Consider the following 22096-nt stretch of genomic DNA (forward strand, 5'->3'; position numbering starts at 1 on the left):
ATGCACAGTACAATTTTTAGGTACTTTTACTTGACTTTAAATTTTTGTTACTTCTACTCTATTACAATTACAGCAGATGACAGCTTTAGTTACTTGTTACTTTGCAGATGTAATTATTAATACAACACCTACAGTAACCACATACAGCCGATCTACAATGTGACGCGTTATGAGCTTGTATGTATATAATAAGCAACCCATGCTGTATGATAACTTACCACATATGAAATCCAATTCTGTCTATCCAATGGCTCAGTCAGTACTGCGGCCATAGCTGAGTGGTTAATGAGCCCGCCTTTCTGTGCGAGATATTTCTCCGCTGTTTTTTAAAACTTCAAAAAGCTCTCAAACTTCTATTTTGAGGCACGGAATTTACTTATAAGATATCGTTTAGTTGTTTAACTTCATATATGTGGTCAATTAATCATGACAGAGCCTATTTAAAAATAAAAATTCAGAGAACCGGCCGGGGCAGGCAGTGAGACGTATGTATCTGAATAAAGCAACCTATTTTCGGCATAAGTCCCCAGATGCAGACAGTGTATCCCACTGAGCATGTGCACAGTAGGTGTACACTCTTATCAAGTGTTTAGCAATATTTTCTTAATTTATTTTTCAGAATAGAATCAATTCAACAACACCCCAATCCCTACTATTGATTATACACTGTGCTGTACATTACAGCTTAACAATAACCGATATACCAATATTATATGGCCAGGGAGACATTTGTACTCAAACATAATGGTTGGAATGGATTCAGCACCCCTGAAAACCCCTAGTTCAGGGGTTTTCAACTGGTGGTCCGTGGACCACTGGTGGTCCGTGGAGGTATTGCATGTGGTCCCTAATCATGCATTCAGTATTGTAGGAAAGTGAAGATTTTCTTTTAAATTTATTTTCATTTATTTATTTTTTTGGAGAAACTTAGTAACTTTGTATTTGAGGAATTAAAGACATTATCATCATCATCAGTGGTCCTTTGAGGGCGCTTATGCTTCAATTCCAAAAGTACTTCAAGCTTAACCACAAAAGAGGATCAGCTCATTGCCATGTCCACAGACTCTGTCAAGAGGCACATGTATGAAACACATGAGTTGTCAGGCACAATTCCCAAGGCTTGCAGTAAAAGCAAAATGTATTTGACCTTTTGTAACTTCGTATCTCTGTGACAGTAGTATTTTCATGCTGTTATACTTGAAAAATATGTACAGGGCAAGGTTTGAGCCAGAAAATGACATGAGACATGAGACTCCACTATAGCCAAGAAGAGACAAACATGGACCACCCGTGATCATGTCATGGACCACTAGTTGAGAAACAGTTCACTCAATGACCTAAGATGACACTTCAATGTTGTTGACAGCAGTTACTGGAACTGCCACAGAAAAGGGAACTGGAATCTCAAGAAGTGGAAGTGTGTGCCCATATAATAGCAGGTGTCTGCTCACTCATCTGTTAACATGAGTTTAATATAGAAGGCTGGATGAAGTAAGAGAAATTCTCAAAAACACTCAAACACTCAAAAACGCTCTGCTCACTGCATTATATTTCAGTTAAATAATGACTGTTAATTAAGGGCTTGAAGTGTTGCGCATAGTATTGTGCGATGAATTATATCAAGCCCTTAACAGTCATTATTTAAGAACATGTGTCTATGGACAATTGGTTGAGAAACAGTGTTATAAAGGGTAATGCATATTTTTGTTCTTATAACTCTAATCATACAGAGTTATAAGCTGATCATAATATATTATAGACCTGCATAGTGTTAGTGTTACCAAAAAAAAAAAAATCTTAGCCCATATCCCCTCCCAACACAACAGTGGTCCACAGGTTGAGTCTTAGTCAGGGTGGTGGTCCCTGGTTCACAATCAGTTGAAAGCCCCTGCACTAGTTAGACACCTCACAAGTTAATTTTAGACTTTTATTATTTTTTTCATATTTTTAAACCCAAGCCCTCTGGGCTCCTTAACTTTGATTGGCTCTCCAGGATTTTCCACGAGGATTTCGGTTTGCATTAATTGAGAGGTGATTCTAGACACCTATAAGAACACATTGGTGAAGAAAGCTATTGGTAGTAAATCTTTTCACAGATGGTCCAAACATCTTGCTAAAGTTCTCTGTAACTAATACTAATACTGTAACTAGCAGTGAATTTGAGTGTACAATTCAAGGTTCTTTGCAAGCTTGATTAATAGCTGGTGCATAGGACTGGTGGCCTAGGACTAGGTCCTATTCTTCCTATTAGTTTTTTGGGGTTGGGAAAACAAAATTTGTGTCCATAAGAATAACTGTGGTAATACAAATAAATACAATTCTTAGGACTTATTGTACTGTATCATGAAATACTGGCAATGTAAAGACATTTCTCATTCATTTGCACACATACATAAATACATACAAACACTCATCTCTAAAAAAAAACCTAGAATTTAAGGTAAATTCTCTTGAGTTATCGATATAGTGCAAGTTATTGACACACTGCGTTGACTCCACACCAGTATTTCATCCTAGTGGTGATCTGGATGAGTCGGTGGTTGGACTGGTCTGACTGGTTGTGTACAGAGCTGTGTTCAGTCCTTAATGTCCTCTAGTGGAGCTGACCCATGACTCCTGCTGCTCACTGCCATCCTTTGGAGGAAGCTGACTAGGATCTTCTGCAAAGGGAGTTGCTGCAGGGAGATAGAGGAGAGGGAGGCAAAGTGAGGAAGGACAACTCCTGTGGGCAGTGGTGGAAAAAGTACTTGTTTTTAACTTAAGTAAAAGTATCAATACTGCAATGTAGAAATAATCTGTTACAAGTAAAAGTCCGGAATTAAAAGATTACTTGAGTAAAAGTACAAAATGTGCTTAAAGTACCAAAAGTAAAAGTACTAAAATGTTTACTAAAATAGCAGATCTACAAGCTCACAACGCGTCACATTGCGACACGTTGTGAGCTTGCAGATCAGCTATTTTCAAATAGCCTAGGTATGAAATAGGGCTGAAGTGGTTAATGTATGTTTTATAATATAATAATCTGAAAAGTAACTAAAGTTTTAAAATAATTGTAGTGGAGTAAAAGTACAATATTTGCCTCTGAGATGTAGTGGAGTAGAAGTAGAAGTATTGAAAAAAGGAAATACTCGGGTAAAGTAAAAGTACCTAAAGATTGTACTTAAGTACAGTACTTGAGTAAATGTACTAGTTACTTTACACCACTGGGGACAACTTCTGTGGGTGTGTCAATATTTGGGCACATTTATTGTGCTAAGGACTGCAATGCACTATGGATATTTTATGTTTACAGCATGTTACTGCTATTATAACAAAATGTAGGACACTTCACTCACGGTTCTGTAACTGCTGATCTACGTATCTAGTAAGAAGTATACCGCCACCCTCAATCAGAGCCAGTAAAATTCCTCCCATAATAGCAGAGCCCATCATAGCTATAGGTCCACCTGAGAAGTGAACAACAAATATGATGGAAGGTATTGTAGTTAGAATTAAAAAAAAATGTATGGCTTAACCCTAGTTCAGACCAAACATTTCCCATGGGTCAGGTTGAAACCTGCAACCATTTTCAACATAATCCCCAAAACTGTGGTTTGCAACAATGGTGCGAAAAAGAAAGACAATCCAGCAAACTAGCAATTCCAACAGTCTCTAAGATCTTGCAGTGTTTTTCTTGTTGTATTGTTTTCCTAAACACATAGATTAAATGTGTTGGGATATAATTCGGTACTTCGCCGGCCAGTGCTCTGACTTTGGAAAGGGATCCCTGCAGGAAATTTGGAACGCACAACAACTTGCAAGAGCGACAGATAAGAAATCATAATTGTATATGTTGTGAAACTTGTTGCTCGACAAGTTGAATCTCATGAAACTAAATCAGCAGGCATCAGCCGACCTGCAACGGGGTAATTGCTGCTGCAATTCTTTCTCTGAAATGTTCTAAAACGGTTTTAGTCCTGTCACTATTAATCTTTGGTCTGAACTAGGCTTTAGTCTTTGTTTGACCAAACATCTGAACACCTACTGCGTGCAGCTAGGACTGCCCCAGTCAATGCACCACTTGCTATGGAGTTCCAAGGGTCCTCTTTTCCTCGCAGACGGACCAGACCACAGTCGATTGTGGAGAAGAGGCCACCCCACACAGCAAAGCTACCTGCAAAACCATCATACAGGACACGCAAAGTTGATCCGTTTTGGAGAAAGAGTTTACATTTAACACGAGATATTGATAAGTGAGGGCTTTGAAACAATCATGAATAAAATGATGTAATTACATGAGTTAGCCTAACATGCCGAAATAATAACACTGTAGCTGTTATTTACTATATACTGTAGCCTACACTGTCTTCAGATGTGAAGCCTGTGGTTTAGACGGATGTTAGATGTAATGTTTACCTGGTATCCTACGTCGTTTGAAGGACTAAATTGTTTTTTCTGCACTCGTTTGTGACCATTTACCCAGTCGTTTGTTGACTAGGGTTCATGATTCATCACATCATTTACTCTGATCACTCTACTGATCTAAGTCGATCTGGATAAGAGCGTCTGCTAAATGACTAAATTGTACATAATAAAATTGAACAGCTACATAATAAATGAAACATTGAATGAAAACAAAACAAAAGCTACTCACCTCCAATCTGTGGAGCTCTTCCTCTAACAGCATTCACGCTGCCCTTCAACCTGTGTCGAACACCCTGTTTACCAACAACAAAGACTATGTTGTTGTTTCCCTGACTTTTAAAAGTATGATATCATTATTTACATCTAGGCCTGTCACAATTATTACATAATCGTCTAATCGCAATTGTTTGAGATAATCTCAATTATTTTTGCATAATCGTCACATTCGTCATAATCATTTCCATATTAAAAATGTTATTTTCAAAGAAATTCAAAAATAGCGGAAATAGACGATCTTCAAGCTCAAAATGCGTCGCGATGATCAGCTATTTCCACTATTTTCCACTATTTCTTCTGCTACTCTATTCCACACATTTTTGAATATTAAGGTTAATTTTTTAGGCTAATTACATATGTTATTTGTCATATCTGCCCTATGCAATTTTTGATTACGAAGCCTAAAAGGCAAACAGAAATAAAAAATGTTATCCACCATGTTCAATGCCAAACACACTATGAAATTGTTAATCGCAATTATTTGTGTGACAATTAATCGTCAAGTAAAGTGTCATAATCGCGACAGCCCTAATTACATCATTATTTGCAAAATGTCAGAGGTGTGAGTGATATTTACCATAGGGGCATTACGAAAGCCCTTGACTGAGTGGAACAACCCTCCACCAAGTGCACCCAGGGTGAAGGCACCGCCGCAATCATCCACTATCCTCCAGGGACTAGAATGGGTGTGTGTATGAACACAAAGATTGATTTAAACATCATAACGTTAAAGGTTGAAATGCAGGATGGACAAGAGTCAAATGAGATAACCATAATGACCTGAGGAACCACATGGTATAGTGTATTTACTTACTTCTGAGCAATAATCATGTCTGTGATATCATTGAAGTCAACCATGTATTATTTATGTTTTCATCATCAGTCATTGTAGACAGAGTTTGGTACTACTATAAATAAAGTACTATTTATTTTAGTTTACCACACTGATCAATAAGCAGCCTTAAGCAGAACACAGGCAGAACACATCCAGTTAGATGAGTTACTCATCTAACTGTACTAATCATTAGTACACTGTTTAATCTCATCTCAAAGCAGTCTAAAAAATTTTTTAAAGAAAAAGGAATAACATTTAGATAATAATAAATCACAAAGCTTTATAAACACAACACAATGGCTGGGAACACGCTTTGCATATTATACACTGCTAATATTAAAGAATCTATTTTAAAATCTGCTTCACTTCACCAGGGTAGAAGAGCATAATCCTCCATTAGGGTCATCTGTGGCACTTCCGTGACCGTGGAGAGCAAAGGTCCGTTTCTCAATGGATTTGTCATCTAGGAGGGTTATTAAACAAATTTAGCCGGGGTGTATTTTTAAAAGGGGCGGGGAAAATTTGTGAGAGACCAAAATCCAAAATGGCATGATCACATGGCCTCAGCCATGTGATCAGTGCAAGCCCCCAGAACCCAGTGGTTTCATTGAAGCCAAATGGACATGGTGGCCATTCATGGTAGTGCAGGCGCGTGCAGGCCTGGGGCCTCAACACATGAACGCGAAAACGGTTTCGACCAATGGGCTCGACTCACGAGCATGCGCACGAGCTTGCGCACGGGGCTGCGCGCTTCTGTGACGCAAAACGCGTCACTGTGACGCAAAACGCGTCACAGAAGTGACGCGTTCGGAGCCCCAAATAGGCCGCGCCCACCAAATTTCCAACCCGGAAGAAGGGTTCAATTGAGCCCATGCGCTGGGTGAGCAACTCAATGCAAGTGGATGGGAGGAGATTTCTGGTGCCCTCTCTATTATTTTTAACTCTATGGATCAGTGTCATACGCAAGGTGTACTTTTGGCCTCAGCCAAAAGTACACCTTGTGTATGTCACTGATCACATGACCTCAATCAATTAACCAGTTTTAGTTAAGTCAAGTCAAGTCAATTTTATTTATAAAGCACGTTTAAAAACAACCAGGTTGACCAAAGTGCTTTACAGCATAATAAAAAACAACATAAAAATAAATAAACTAAAAATAAACATCATTGCAAAAAACATGTCAAAAACAGCAAGAGTTAAAACAATGACAGACCACAAGATAAGAGCATGGGGGGGGGGTGCAGGCTGGATGGAGAAAAATCTAGGGTGGATCAAAAGCTATAGGAGAAGAGGTGTGTTTTGAGTCGGGATTTGAAAGTGTCCAGGGAGGGGGCGAACCTAACAGTGGATGGAAGGCTGTTCCACAAATTTGGGCCAGCCACGGAAAAGGCTCGGTCGCCTTTTTGCCTCAACCGGGCGTTCGGAACCTTGAGAAGCCTCTGGTCAGAGGATCTCAATGGCCGGGTGCTGTCCGGGGGGCCCAGCAGTTCAGCGATGTAGGGTGGTGCTAGTCCATTTAGTGCTTTAAAAACAAATAAAAGGATTTTTAAATCTATTCTAAATCTGACTGGCAGCCAGTGGAGGGAGACCAGTACAGGGGTGATATGGTCCCGCCTACGAGTGCCAGTCAGCAGTCTGGCGGCAGCATTTTGTACTAAGCTGGAGTTTTAGGCAACATATTGAGGTATTCTTGATTGAGCTCATGTGATCAGTGACATACGCAAGGTGTACTTTTGGCTGAGGCCAAAAGTACACCTTGCGTATGACACTGATCACATGGCTGAGGCCATGTGATCATGTGTACTTTTGGCTGAGGCCAAAAGCACACCTTGCGTATGTCACTGATCACATGATCTCAATCAATTATCCAGTTCTAGGCAACATAGAAGGGGGCGGGGGGACTTTTTTCTCATTTCCACACAACAGCTAAGGTGTATTAAAGACATATTTCAACGTTGAAAATGAGTGGTATTCCCCTACACACGAATCCACGGAGCGCTGCCCTGTAGGTGGCGCAGCCATTGCTGCCTTTATTGACCTCAGAGATTACTTCTGTGTACTTATACTGCATATTATTCAACTCATCATGAGCAGAGCTTTCATTAGAGCCTAATAAGAAGGCTCTGTGACGATTTTGAAAAAAAAACAAAAACGTTTGGAGCTCATAATTGGCAGCCATCTTGCATTTGAAGGTCAACAATAGGTCAAATCATTATATAAACACCAAATATGTATTCCTTGACCAAAATAAGCTCTGAAACCAATTAATTGTGCATCATTGTAGGTCAAACCATTAAAAAGTTCATTTTCACGGCAGCCATTTTGGATTTTGGTCTCTCACTAATTTTCCCCGCCCCTTTTAAAAATACACCCCGGCTAAATTTGTTTAATAACCCTCCTAGATGACAAATCCATTGAGAAACGGACCTTTGCTCTCCACGCTCACGGAAGTGCCACAGATGACCTTACTATAGTGGCAGAATATCAGTCTACTATTATTACTGCTCTCAGTGCTGCATTCGACCACAACATAAAACTAGGAGGGTTTTTCTGGCACAGTAGGCCTACTAAATTGGTTTGATACATACTTAAAGATAGGAGACTTTTTCTAGAAATTAGACATTTGAGCAGACAAAAATGATTTTTTTTGGATACATGCTCCACTGGCTCAGATGATGGAAAACAACAAAATATGTTACCATTTATACAGACAACACACATTTACATAACTATATCAGCAGGGGACTATGTTCCAATGCAAGCACTGTGTAAATGCACTTAACAAATCAATGTTTGGGTGAGCCAGAATTTTCTTCAATTAAACAAAAACAAAACTGAAGTCATTGTTTCTAGAGCCAAGGAAGAATGATTAATATTGCTCTGTACTGTTCAAAACCACAACCCAAGCCAGAAATCTTGATGTAGTCATGGACTAAGATGAAGTCAGCCTACTAACACCATAATATAAAGGACTTTTGTTTCAACAGGATTTGGAAAAACTTGTCCATGCATTTATCTTCAGTACTCGTACTACACGTACGGTATATATATTTAAAATATTGTGTTAATAGATTTTTCATTTTGACAAGCAGAGGAAAAAACTGTACAAATATTGTCCAAAAGACAATAAATACAAACAAGAATCCATCAGTATCCTCATAATCACCCAAGAAATAAAACACCTGTACACATTCAAAACAAAGAATGTACAAAAACACAAAAAAAAAACCTGTACAGAAGTCCGATCCTGTAGGAAAAACATGGGACATCAATCAGATAAAACATAGTACCAAATGCCAATACCAGCCTCTAATCTGCAAGAAAGCATGAACACCCATTCACTCCTAGTTTACCTCATTAGCCAGAATATCACCCACATCATTCTGCTGTACAACAAAGTCCAAAATGGTCCCCAAACCTCTCTTAAAGTATATTATTTACCCCTGACCATGTAGGTGATCATTTCCATTGATAGACAAGATGACATTTCCCCCAGTCATTGCTGGGGGAAATTGCATTGCATTAACATGTTTTTGCAGTTAAAGGCTATCAAACGTTTTGCCTTTTAGGATAGTGAGGCAAATGTACAGATACCATTTGGGATATCATGTTTAATTTTTCCACAGTCCCGCAGGCAATGAAACAGAGTCTCAATACTGATTACAACTATAACGCATTATCTGAATGTACTACTGAGCCTATTTAACTTAACAAGAGGTATATAGGTTCTCATCAACCAGTTGTATTGTAATAACTTAAGCTGGGTATTCACTGTCTGCGACTAGCATATTCACAATATAAACATTAGATCTCCCATATTTTTCAAAATGCCAAAATGCCTTTCTGACCTCTCGAGTAATCTCAGACAGTTCTGCTTTCTGAACCCAGAGTCAAAACTAAATGTGGAGAAGCAACGTTCAGTTTTTATGCATCACATAGTGGAACAAAGTCACAGAAAACTGCAGCTCTGCTACAACTCTCAGTTCTTTTAAATAAAAGCTGAAGACCTGTGTTTGCCGCTGCCTTTTTCTGAGGTTTTTGATTTTCTGTCTGCAATGTAATTTTATTATATCTAAGCTAAATATAAGCGTAATCTTATTTTCTATTATCTTAATACCCTTAATGTTTATAGTGTAAAGCAATTTCAATTGCGTTGTGGGTGTAGAATGGGTGTATAAATAAGTATAATTATAAAGTTAAAGATTGAAATAGAGGATACAGAGGGAAAGGGTCAAATGTGATAAACCATAATGACCTGAGGAATATAGTCTGTAGATTCTAGATTCTGTATATTTTGTATTTGGCTGCAACATAGTTATAAGTCCTAGCTCTGTAACACCAACTTGTCACTGGATGTATACATGTTATTTATTCAATTGAATTTCACTATGGATTCATATTGTTGTTGAACAATTGCCCGAACTCAAGATGTGAGGGCCCAACCTCTAGTTTATAAAATTACACCTTTGAATCTGTCAGAAGCAGCTGTCGGAACCTGAGGAAGGCGCAGGGAAAAATAGTTTGTCTATGACATATGGTTCAACTTTACGCATTTGTAATTGACTCTATGGTGGGAAGTGAAGGTGGAGGTATTCTCTATACCCCTATTAGAAGTCTGCACACTGTGACTTTGCAAAAGCTGAACACAGTCAGAATGATTCTGACGAAGACTGTGTTACGTTAATCAATAAAACCTTGACTGGGAGCTTTTGCAAAGTCACAGTGTGCAAACTTCTATTTTTTTTATCCTGCCTTGATCCACTGTTGGTCCTGCACCTGCCGCCCAGTTTTATTTTTTCTCTATTCTCTATTCCTCTTACATGCGGTTCAATTTAGGGTCCATTGGACATGTGTTGATTAAAAAAAAAAGAAACCTGCCTGCCACAGCACAGGCAGAGACTTACATCCTTCTTTCTCTCTCTCACACACACACACACACACACACACACACACACACACACACACACACACACACACACACACACACACACACACACACACACATACACACGCACGCACGCACACACACACAGAAGAGTATGGGGAACTAGGGCGTTGATCCGATCTATTTTTCAGCAGGTACTCCTGCGCCTCTTCATGGAGCGGCTTAGAGATGAACATGTATGTCTTCTGGACAGGAGTAGGATAACCGAGTGTGATGTGCATGTTCAGTGTTGGTTTGCAGCCCATATCATTGTCTCCACCAGACCGAAGTCGTGGCAGTTTTCAAATCAGCCTCATGGTTGCGTAAACTCAAGGAAAAACCTTTTCCCTGCATTCTTCACATTTTATATATTTATATATATATATATATAATATATTTATATTTTTTACTCTTTCAGATTTTATCCAAATTTTACACAAATATAAACATATGATCTCTACAGTCATGTGATAAAGACGGATCTGTTTGATTTTTCATATTCCATCCTGATTGGTTAAGATTGACATCTGAAGTTTGCAGGAGTGGCACGTTTTGAACAAATTCCTCAAATCATGAACTGATTGCGGTGAAACTTTGCACGCACATTCGCACTACGTTGAGGAAGAAATTCCACCCTTTTGACATTGCCCTATTATAGCGCCACCAGGAGGACGATTTTTGCTAAACAATTTTTTATATATATATATTTTTTGATATTACTCCTACAGATTTTGTCCAAACATCACGCAAATCACATTATCTCTATAGTCATGTGATCATGATGGATCTGTCCAATTCTTCATATTCCAGCAACATTGCTGGCCCACAATAACCTAATTGACGTGGCGGAGACCTGTGCCCCGAGGAGCACTTTTTCTATATAATGATATATAGTTATATAATGTATGCAAACACCTCACACTCTCTCTGGTGTTCAGACATGTGTTCCATCCAGGCCAACAGGAGGGTGCCATTTTGGTCGGTGTATTTCGCCAGACTGATGTTTTCTCCTCAATCTGTGTTCCTGTGTTCACAGGGTTCCTGCTGGCAACAGAATATGTGACACATGGGTGGAAGATGAGTCTGGGTCAGGGGAGAGTGTGGCAGCATACGTGGCAGCATACGCAATAATTGTCTTCACATTGCATTGGGGCAGAGAGATAAAAGCCATTGACCTATTATGCATAGGCCCTGTTTTAGTTGGTGTTGTTGGCAGTCAAGGTAAAACTATTTCTGTTTGTCCTTTTGAGCCATCTTTGGAGTCCAGTCGGTTTTGGTCTTTCAGAAAGCGTAGGATCTTCTTAATGGTAGCTTCCTGATACTCATGGGACCACACAATGCCATTGAAGGTTAGGATAGACCTCATGTCCTCAGGCAGCGACATCTGGTCTGGCCATTCGAAATTATCTATGACAGGAACAATGTTCTTCTTTCCACCCAAGGCTGCGACTATCTCCTTGTGTACCCAGTCCTTCATGGAAGTGTCTCCCATGCACTTGTCAAGCGCATTGGCAGACAGGACAAGGATGAAGTTTCGTGCTCGCTGTACACTCTGAATCAGTTTGTCCTCAAATCTGCCAGCCTCCAGCTTCTCCACATCTATGAACACACTGAATCCACGTACTTGGAGGTGCACTTTCAAAAGGCTGGCCAGGTGGGAGCCCGTGGTCCTACGGTAGCTGATGAACACGTCTGGATCTGAGGACTGGGTATCTGTGAGGCAGGGCTTACAGGGCCTGCAATTAGCTGCCAGGATTTTTGCCCGGTGGACACCGTTCTCGACGTGGCAGTCACACTGGAGTTGGTGGTCAGTCAGGTTCTGCACATTGTTGCGATCCACTCCTGACTGAACGAGACCATAGGTATACTGCCGGAAACGGGGGTCCACGTCAGCTAACCAATCAGCCAAGTTGCTTGGGTCACATGTCGAGTAGTTGGCGTAGGTCTTTAACACGCGCACGTCTCTTAATAATCTCTTGCGAGTGAGGCCCACAGTCATGCCTAGGTCAGTGTTCAGATCCTCATCAGTGATGTTTAGAAGGAGGTCTCCATCAACCTGCAACTCCTGGAAACGTTCACAAAAGGCACTGAAGCCTATCTGCTGGAGCCAAGTCTTCACCTCACCACTTTTCCAGTTGGACACAGATGACAGGATACGTCTTGGCACTTCCTCACCCGTCATACTCAGTGCCCGTTTGGCAAGAGAACAGGTTGTACCATTACTGGAGTACATGACAATCCTCTTTAGGCTCTTCACTGCTCCGATTTCTTGCAATATCTTGGTGTTATGTTGACGGGACTTTATGCTTGCCTCAACACAGAGGTAGAAAGAAGCTATGCACTTCCCCTCTAGTCGTGTTCCATCCAGCAATGGCAGGAGAGGCTGCAGGTCAGCCGCCGTTCTCCCCTGCATGCTATCGGCACTGTCCAGCAAGCTCTGTGCAAACTCATCTGGGTCTAATGATGCAATAAATGGCTCCACCAACTCCAAAGTTCCGGATTTGACCACCTCCTTCTCAATTTCTCGGTTGGCAGCTAACAGAGCTACAGCTAGGCAGGCATAGAAGCGAATGAGTTCATCCTCTTTAGAGAAAGCCAGTGGGAAAAGCCATTCAGGAGCTTGTTTCTCGATCATCAGCCGCTGGCAGCGATGGCCTCCATACATGGCACAGTTGGATAGGGCCACAGCACAATGGCGCAGCACTGTGGGGTCTGTACCTCGGCACCAGAAGAGAAGAGCATCCATGGCACCATTGGCGATGAGCTGTGCTGATGTTTCTTCTGTGTGCTTGAACATATGCTCCAGGATCCCTGAGACACTGCGTGCCAGCTGAGTATCTTCCTGCTTTTGGGTTAGGTTGCGGATGACCCCCAGCCCCATGCGTGCCACATAATCTCTGTTCTCTGAAACCAATATCTGTTCCAGTAGTTTTGCTGATTCATAAGTGATCTCCACCACAGGTGTCTGTAGAAGCTGAAGGAGAGGCTGTAGACCTCCATCCAGTCGGATTCTGTTGCAGATCTCTTCAGCAACCTGACGGCCAATGCTGGGTAAAACCCAGGCCTGCTGCACCAGCTGAAATGTTTCCGCGATGGCCCTGCGAATGTCATCTTTATCTGATGTGTCTTTGGCTGATTTCAGTGTCTTGATGGCGAGGTGGAGGGCAGGGAGTGAGCTGTCCAAAACAGCCTGCACGTCGGCATGGATTCCAGGCAACACAGATTTAGGCTCCACATATATGAATAGATGTCGATAGAGCCTACACAACTCGTCCATAGAAAGGAGCATCTAATACAACTTGAAGCAAGTCCACCTCAATCAGATATGAGATATCATAACTTATAGGCTTCCATGTGCCCAGGGGAGTGTATATTCTATCATGTAACAGAAGGACTCTACTCCTGTATTGTGTCAAGTAGCCTAGGCCCAGTCTAAAGTTATTAAAAGTGACAGCGTTCATAAAATTGCATCATTTCTCCAAAATGTCATTTATGGAAACTAGGCCGATACCTGTTGAGAATGCATGCCCCTTAGTTATACAATACTCATTGTACTCATTATCATAGTACTTAGGGGCCAGTGTATAAAGTTAGTACTATGACATCATATTGATGACATAAGGGAACTCCATATATGGGCATTAAATGAGGCACAGTCAGACAGCCCGGGATTTGCAGATTTTTGGTTCTGAACAACCGCTGGTCCAACCGAATTCCCACTTGGCACTGCTTGGCCATCATCATCCTTCATTTGGGCAGTCTGGTAGTGGTGTTTAAGACCACACTGTTTGTTTTGGCACCGGCTTCGAGTGCTATCAATGCATTGAATGGGCGAAATAGGCGATTTATTAGACCTTTGAATGGGCGAAATAGGCACCTACTTACCTACCCGCGATTTGTCAGACCATTCATGGGGCGTAATCAGGAGCTACTGACCTACTTGGAGGCGGAGCAGTCCCCACAACAATATTTACGATTCTGTGCCTATCGGTACATAACTCGAACGGCGCTGAGTAGGCACAGGCGAACGTCACACCGTTCAGGACGGCAACTCGTCGCCTTAGCTCCCTCGGTGGTCCTTCATGGGGTGACAGTTCGCCTGTGACTGCGCGCCTCCGTCATGGTCCAAAACCAAAACCGAAACTGAACTATTTAAGTCATGTCCGTTGGTAGGTTAGTATGTCTTGATAACACCCAATGAATGGTCTGATAAATCGCGGGTAGGTAAGTAGGTCGCCTATTTCGCCCATTCAAAGGTCTAATAAATCGCCTATTTCGCCCATTCAATGCATTGATAGCATTCGAATCAGGTGGTTTTGGTGCTTTCAGCACCCTTTGGTGGGCAGAGTTGTGGAGTGTGGACACGTTGGTGTCTCTTCAGACTTCCTAACTCATTGAAACTCTTGTCACACCGGGTGCAGTTGAAAGGTTGTTCCCCAGTGTGAAGGCGCTGGTGTGTCTTCAGGTTACTTGACAGACTGAAACTCTTGTCACACTGTTTACACTGGAAAGGTTTTTCTCCAGTGTGGATTCTCTGGTGTGCCTTCAGGTTACTTAATACGCTGAAACTCTTGTCACATTGTTTACACTGGAAAGGTTTTTCTCCTGTGTGGATACGCTGGTGTGTCTTCAGGTTCCCTAAATCACTGAAAGTCTTGTCACACCGTTTGCAGTGGAACGGTTTCTCTCCAGTGTGTTGATGTTGGTGTGTCTTCAGGTTACATAACACACTGAAACTCTTGTCACACTGTTGACACCGGAAAGGTCTTTCACCAGTGTGTTGACGTTGGTGTGTCTTCAGGTTACTTGACGTGATGAAACTCTTGTCACACTCTTTGCAGTGGAAGGGTTTTTCTCCGGTGTGGAGACGCTGGTGAGTCTTCAGGTTACTTACCACATTGAAACTCTTGTCACACTGTTGACAGTGGTAAGGTTTAGCTCCAGTGTGGATATTCTGGTGTATCTTCAGGTGAGTTCGCTGACTGAAACTCTTGGCGCACTGTTTACAGTGGAAAGGTTTTTCTCCAGTGTGGAGACGCTGGTGTGTATTCAGAGTTACTAATTGACTGAAACTCTTGCTACATTGTTTACAGTGGAAAGGTTTTTCTCCAGTGTGCACACGCTGGTGTCTGTTAAGAGTACTAAAATGACTGAAACTCCTGTCACACTGTTTACAAATGTGAGTTTTCTTTACTTCTCCCTTCTGAGTTTTGGTAGACTGTTGGTGCACCTCATTAGCATTCGAAGCCGGTGGTTGATCACTGGATCCTGGTTTGCCTTCTGCGTCTTCTCCTTGTTTCTGGCCGGTTCCAGAGCTGGTTACTTGCTGACAGGCTGCCGAGGTGATCTGTCCATTTCTTTGCATTTGGAAGTAGAGGTCTTTGTGGCTCCTCTTCATGTGTTTATGGAGGAAGACCTGAGATGCGAAGCCATAAGGACACTCAGAACAGTAGAAAACCGGAGTCTCTGAAGATTGGGACATCACTCCTTCCAGGAGTGGCGGTTCATCGAAGCCGCTGCTATACATGGAGACAGTGATGGGGATGGAGTTATAGGTCTGTTGGTTGCTGGAAGATGTTTCTCTTCTCTTTCTCTCAATCTCTCTCCTTCACTCTTTTGCACTCTTTCTCTCGCTGAGGACACTATCTCTCAGAACAGGATGAAGTGGAAATCTAACTACATTTTCACATTTTATATAAGCTGACAAGTGTGGCTCTGGTCTGACATCACTCAACAAAGCAAATGTTGCATTCTAAACAAGGCGATCGACATCACGTCAGCAACCTGTTGTCAGGGGTACTGTCAACAAACATTAAACAAACACTGCCCGCCGAGATCCCAAAATAACTCTCCCAACTAAAGATGTCATATTTTCTGACGTCAGAGATTGGTCTCCGACGTCCTATATCGGCTAAACAGTGCGAGACTCATGAAAACATACATTTTCCCTCCTGCCTTCGGCCTGGCGGAGTCTAGATGGGAAAAAAAAGCCGATACTAGAAGTGTGACGTCATCATTGTGCGCAACGGCAACGACGACGAGTGTGCTGTTGGTCTTGAATGAACCGTGTGTGCGTGTGTTTACATTGTTCTTCACGGTGTGATCGTTTGGTGTAAATTCATTGAATAAGGTAATATGTTAACCTTTTATGCTTTATTATAGCACATCAGTTCATGAAGATATTGTATCACGTGATAATATTTACCAATGAACAGTGAGAGAGATGTGGAACATGTCTTCCGGGGTGTTTGTCCTGTGCGACGCTCTTCAATGTGTTTTAGTTTATTTAGCAACAGACTGATGAAGGCAATCATTTACTGTATCCAAATATTACAATAGAATCAGTGGTGTAAAGTAACTAAGTACATTTACTCATGTACTGTACTTGTACAATTTTGAGGTATTTTTTTTACTTTGTTTTTTCAATTTTCTGTACTTTTACTTCTACTCCATTACATCTCAGAGACAAATATTGTGCGTTTTACTCCACTACTATTATTTGAAAAGTTTAGTTACTAGTTACTTTGTAGATTTTGATTATTATTACAAAACCTACATTAACCACTACAGTCATATACATTTCGGCCATTTGAAAATAGCAGATCTACAAGCTCTCAATGCGTCGTGACGCATTATGAGTTTGTAGAGCTGCTATTTTCAAAATATTGTTTATACATTTGAAATCTTGTGAAATGGGACATTCTGCATAATGAGTACTTATTACGTTTGGTACTTTAAGCACATTTTGATACCAATACTTTTGTACTTTTACTCAATTAAATTTTGAATGCTGGACTTTTTACTTGTATACAGAGTATTTCTACATTGCAGTATTGATACTTTTATTTAAGTAAAACATTTGAGTACTTTTAACACCACTGCAACAGAGTCACAGACTGATGAAGGCAATCATTTAGTATACACTACTAAATATTACAATAGAGTGCATATTTTAATGTGCTGATAGTATCTAAGCTGCTTGTAGTCCTAGAATGGCTGTGATATTTACACTTCATGCTAAGTTGCTTGCAGCTAAGCCAAAATATGAGGCTGCATACTTGCGGCTAATTGCTGCTAACATACAGGCCATGGCTGTTTCAAATTATGCAAAACATTATTGTGTTAAGAAGACTACCCAGTCCAGAAACAAGCTGCATAGCCATAAAGATAAATTACAATATAAACTAAACATGTACAAATGCATAGCATATGGTGGGAAATCAAAACTAAATGCCACCACCAGACAAATGGTGGAAAATGTTGGCTTTTGGTAGAAAGTATGTCAGCAAAACTAGCCACATTAGAAGTATGTATGTATGTATGTATGTATGTATGTATGTAACCAGTTTACTGACAAAACGTCCAGATTCACTGCTGAATTTGAGTAGGAGCTAGGAGGGGAGGGGAGGAGAGGAGAGGGGAGGGAGGCAGTTGAAAATGACTTTGTTGTCCTGCTGTTTGTATCTGGTCTAATGTTTATCTTCTCTGCAGGATGCCTCTGCCTCCAGCGTTGTTGGCTCGCTTGGCCAAGAGAGGAATTGTGAAGCCAACAGATCAAGGTAGCCAATGTGTAATTACGACTTTGGCTGTGTCAAGACCGGCCAAATCAGATATTTGGCCTATCCAGATTGGTTAGATCAAGTCTGAACAGAAACAAAACACAATGAAATCAGATTTGTGCTTATCAAGATTAGATTTGTGCTTCCATTTACCCAATGGAAACAAGACCGCAAGGACTTTTTTGGTCCTTTTAGACAAAGTGTTTGACTGTACTCGTGCTGTTTTTACATTTCTGTGTAATAAAACATATTCAATCAGATTTCTCTAGGTGGTTTGAAATGCGATTCAAAACTGATGTCTAAAGCTGTGTCTGGGGACCTAAGACACTGAAGCCTGATTTATACTTCATCGTACGACGGTGTCGCTCACTGAAAATAGCAGATCTACAAACTCACAACTTGTTGCGATGCTACACGTTGTGAGCTTGTCAATCTGCTATTTTTGGCGAGTGACACCATCGTCCGACATAGTGTAAATTATTACTGACCCCTATGACATTAAACCGCTGACACGGAAACCAATGCAGATAGGTCGACGATGTCTGAATACAGAAATCCAATCTGATCACTTGCAAATAACAGTGTGGACAATCAGTTAGTCCTAAAGATCAGATTTGAGAAACAAATCGGATTTACCTGTGGTCTGATAAAACCTTAATGTGTTAGGCTACATGTAAACATAACATTTACCTTACATTTGATGATTTTGTGCTCATCCATCTAGATGGTGATGAGGAGATCATTGCAGAGGACTATGATGATAACAACGTCGATTATGAGGCCACCAGACTAGAGAGTTTACCACCAAACTGGTACAAAGTATTTGACCCTGTTTGGTAAGTGACGGCCGTATAATCCTTCATCTGATCACCATAATACACTTTTATAAGCAGACAGTGGCTTTGTACACAAGAATGACTTTGCACATGAAAATTTTTTTATTTTTATTTAGTTTAGCATTTTAGAGTTCCATTTAAATTTAGTGAGTTAATTTTCAAGGCACATTTTAGAGTTTTCGTTTTTCTTTTCTTTAAATTACTAGTTTAAATTTTGGTTTTATTACATTTTAGTTTCATGGTTGTGTTGTCTTTTTTATTATTAGCATTTCTCATGTATGATTAAATAAAATGAATTAAAGTTAAACGAAAGTGTCACATAAAACTCTTTCAAACCTGATATTACATTATCATAACTATATTTTGAGTGGCTGGCTTTCTTGAGTGAATATAGCTAGTGACATTGACCATTTTAAACATGTAGCTCTATTTGAAGGAATGTGTTTGATCACGTGACATCAAACACATGTTATAAGACTGCAAATTGAGAAAAAAGTGCACACACAGCTCCATATAGAAACAGCTTGATAGAGGCCAAAAAGTTGGTGAGGTTAATAAATCGTCTATATGGAGCTGAAGGTTCTGTTATTTGCTGTTTTCTTGATTGGTATTCACAGCGTAACCAGCAACTCTCTTACTGCTGTACCTTCATGACTGCAAATTACAATCCACAGCTCCCTCCCTTACTACTGGAATGTGGAAACAGATTTGGTGGCCTGGCTGTCCCCAACGGACCCAACTTCTGTCATAACAAAACCTGCCAAGAAGCTGAGGGGTAGGACTGCAAAAACAGATTATTTTGATTTTAACTACATTACATGTCTTTCCCTCAACCACAATAACTGCTACTTATCACAAATCTAGTTATTACCTGAAAGTATTTCAAAAGGTTGTGAAATGTTTCAACTTTCCAGATATTGGCAATGAAATACTTTAAAACATTTGAAGGATTTTATTACAGTAACAGTGACATTTAGAGCAAAGGTGTGAGACAGAGCTTAGTGCTTGAAACTTCATGGAGCTGTTATCAAGTTCTTCAAACAGGAGCTAGTTGATGTTGACCTGTCTAGTATTTCTTGGTCTTTAATTACTAGGATGTGTTTTGATTGTTAACTACTGAAACTCTTTATACTTTGTTGACCAGGGTCCCCCAAGGGGTCTATACCTGGTCTAGCTCCTTGTGTCTCTCTACACCAAGTCTCTTCAGTGAAAATAGCAGATCTAAAAGTTCACAACGTGTCGCAATTAGGACATGCCCAGAATAGGGACGCTCGGGTTCATGTGGTTAATAATATTTTGTAACCTGTTGATTCCTGCCAGTGGAGGGAGCAGAGGACAGAGTGGAGCGGCCGTTTGAGAAGCCAGACAGAGACATAGGGCGGGAGAGAGAGAGGGAACGGGAGAGAGAACGACTAGTAGACAGAGATGACGGCAGGGAGAACATGAACAGAGCCGACAGAAGGAAGCAGAGGAGAGAGGAAGTCGCTCCCTACCCAACACCCAACACCAAGAATAAGAGAGGTAACGGTTACATCCATGTTATGCTGAACAGCATGTTGTCAATTACTGTGAATATTGTATGTATACAAACCTGGAATTGTTATATCTCTGTATTTCAGGAAGAAAAGATGATGAGATGGACCCAATGGATCCTAGTGCTTATTCTGATGCTCCAAGGTAATGAGGAACCTACCTGACCTCATCTTTTTTCTAAACTATTTAAAAACACTGTTTTATAATGGTGATGATATGCCCAAATCGTTAAATTGGTTAAAGGTAAACGCATAAAGTATAGATTGATGATGAAACCACAGCATGCTTTATAATAATTTATTAATCTTGGCACAAACCTTTTGACTAGTTGGCATACTGTATGAATACCATCCTCTCTTGGTTGTAGGGGCACGTGGTCCACTGGCTTGCCCAAGCGTAATGAGGCCAAGACGGGTGCAGACACCACAGCGGCAGGGCCTCTGTTCCAGCAGCGGCCGTATCCCAGCCCAGGTGCCGTCCTCAGAGCGAACGCAGCAAATAAACCACCGCCGGAGTGACCAGAAGTCAAGAACCAACAGAACAATGACTCCTTTTTGTTAAAGCTAAAATCCTTCAAGTTTATGTCCGTTGTTTTCCTCACTGGACAGAGAGTTCATTGCAACCATAGACATAACGTAGATGCCGCATTGATAACCATAGACATACTATACATAGACGCTACATAGGCCACTCGGGTCGTACATCACCGTCATAGTGGCTGGGGATTCTGGCCATAACCACCCCACTGCGAACAATATGTCTGTTATATACAAGTACCTAAGACTAAAACATTTTTTCTGTTTTATACTCGGGTGATAAGGTGTTTTGATGTGAAAACCCACATTTTGACTTTTAAATAACCCATAACAAACCAAGCCTCTTGAGAATTCATCTGAGTTATGATTTTAATTGTGGTTGGACCTCCTGCTGCAATAGACACACATGGTGGGTCATACATGCATTTTGCATTAGGAAGCACGGCTTGGCCACGAAGAGCAGCGGCCAATACTGTATTAACTTGTATATTGATAGACGCATCTAGTGTCCAACGTGGTGCTTTAAAATAACTTTGACATTGTCAACCAGTAGGGTCCTACCTGACAACAAGGGTGTAAATGTCTCAATGGAAGAGAGTATGGAGACCACCACTGCATATGTACTAGTTATATCGTATGAACATACTTGACACAGATTTGTTTAAATGTTTTTGTTCATTAAACTGACTCACAGATTGTTGCTTTGATGGGAATTCCTTCCATGTCAGACCAGAATCCATAATTTGCATTCTGAAAGTGTGTGCAGTATATTCACATACTGTGTTAAAGCTGCACTATGTAACTTCCCCCTCTTCTACCCCGGGATTTGAACCTGGTTTCTGAAATCTTTACCATTGAGCCTAATAGAGCCTGCCTGCTTAGAGGATCTATTGAATCTTGACTGTCAGATCCTGTCTAGGTGACACAATCTAAATGTCTCAATAAAAGCGCAGGGAGAAAATGCAACCGCCCCAATTTATATTGTACTAACATACATAAAGTATACATTTTATTCATTAAAAGTTAACAGTGCCGCTTTAATGTCTGGATACTTTAAACTGTTTGTACCACAAGTGAATCCATGCTTGTTTATGTTTTAGTACAGTTGTAAATATGACCCCTCTGTGTAATGACCTTGAAGTTGACTTCTCATTGTTACTTTTGACCTGAGGATGGATTTTGCTAATAAATTA

The 22096-nt window shown here is 40.8% G+C and overlaps 3 protein-coding genes across 3 annotated transcripts; 1 reads left to right on the plus strand and 2 right to left on the minus strand.

Moving 5' to 3' along the window:
* Nucleotides 1–1988: 1988 nt before the first annotated feature.
* Nucleotides 1989–5931, minus strand: LOC308097301 (mitochondrial import inner membrane translocase subunit Tim17-B-like). Its single transcript, XM_080445014.1, has 6 exons — nt 5887–5931; nt 5258–5357; nt 4634–4697; nt 4025–4153; nt 3336–3446; nt 1989–2675 (listed from the first exon to the last, which is right to left on the minus strand). The coding sequence occupies exons 1-6, from the start codon at nt 5919–5921 to the stop codon at nt 2584–2586; spliced, it is 531 nt and encodes a 176-aa protein (XP_080301140.1). The 5' UTR covers nt 5922–5931; the 3' UTR covers nt 1989–2583.
* A 5724-nt stretch (nt 5932–11655) lies between these two features.
* Nucleotides 11656–15966, minus strand: LOC308096568 (NAD(+) hydrolase SARM1-like; the record flags this gene model as incomplete). The annotated part of the gene is made up of 2 exons (XM_080443985.1): nt 11656–13668; nt 15634–15966. 2 exons carry the CDS (start codon nt 15964–15966, stop codon nt 11656–11658), a joined length of 2346 nt encoding a protein of 781 aa, XP_080300111.1.
* A 482-nt stretch (nt 15967–16448) lies between these two features.
* Nucleotides 16449–21603, plus strand: pqbp1 (polyglutamine binding protein 1). The gene is made up of 7 exons (XM_080445013.1): nt 16449–16569; nt 17931–17998; nt 18723–18834; nt 19509–19609; nt 20155–20355; nt 20454–20511; nt 20735–21603. Exons 2-7 carry the CDS (start codon nt 17932–17934, stop codon nt 20883–20885), a joined length of 690 nt encoding a protein of 229 aa, XP_080301139.1. The 5' UTR covers nt 16449–16569; nt 17931; the 3' UTR covers nt 20886–21603.
* Nucleotides 21604–22096: the final 493 nt, after the last annotated feature.

Source organism: Gymnoscopelus braueri (assembly GCF_963280865.1).
Source record: "Gymnoscopelus braueri genome assembly, chromosome: 12".
Classification (NCBI taxonomy): domain Eukaryota; kingdom Metazoa; phylum Chordata; class Actinopteri; order Myctophiformes; family Myctophidae; genus Gymnoscopelus; species Gymnoscopelus braueri.

Bases quoted from the DNA above. Each gene is read 5' to 3' on its own strand.
- LOC308097301 (XM_080445014.1), bottom strand. From the start codon at position 5,921: ATGACCCTAATGGAGGATTATGCTCTTCTACCCTG. The intron at 5,358-5,886 runs GTGAAGTGAAGC...CACCCATTCTAG, and splicing joins GATTATGCTCTTCTACCCTG to TCCCTGGAGGATAGTGGATG. The intron at 2,676-3,335 runs GTGAGTGAAGTG...ATCTCCCTGCAG, and splicing joins AGATCAGCAGTTACAGAACC to CAACTCCCTTTGCAGAAGAT.
- pqbp1 (XM_080445013.1), top strand. From the start codon at position 17,932: ATGCCTCTGCCTCCAGCGTTGTTGGCTCGCTTGGCCAAGAGAGGAATT. The intron at 18,835-19,508 runs GTAAGTGACGGC...TACAATCCACAG, and splicing joins AAAGTATTTGACCCTGTTTG to CTCCCTCCCTTACTACTGGA. The intron at 19,610-20,154 runs GTAGGACTGCAA...GATTCCTGCCAG, and splicing joins ACCTGCCAAGAAGCTGAGGG to TGGAGGGAGCAGAGGACAGA.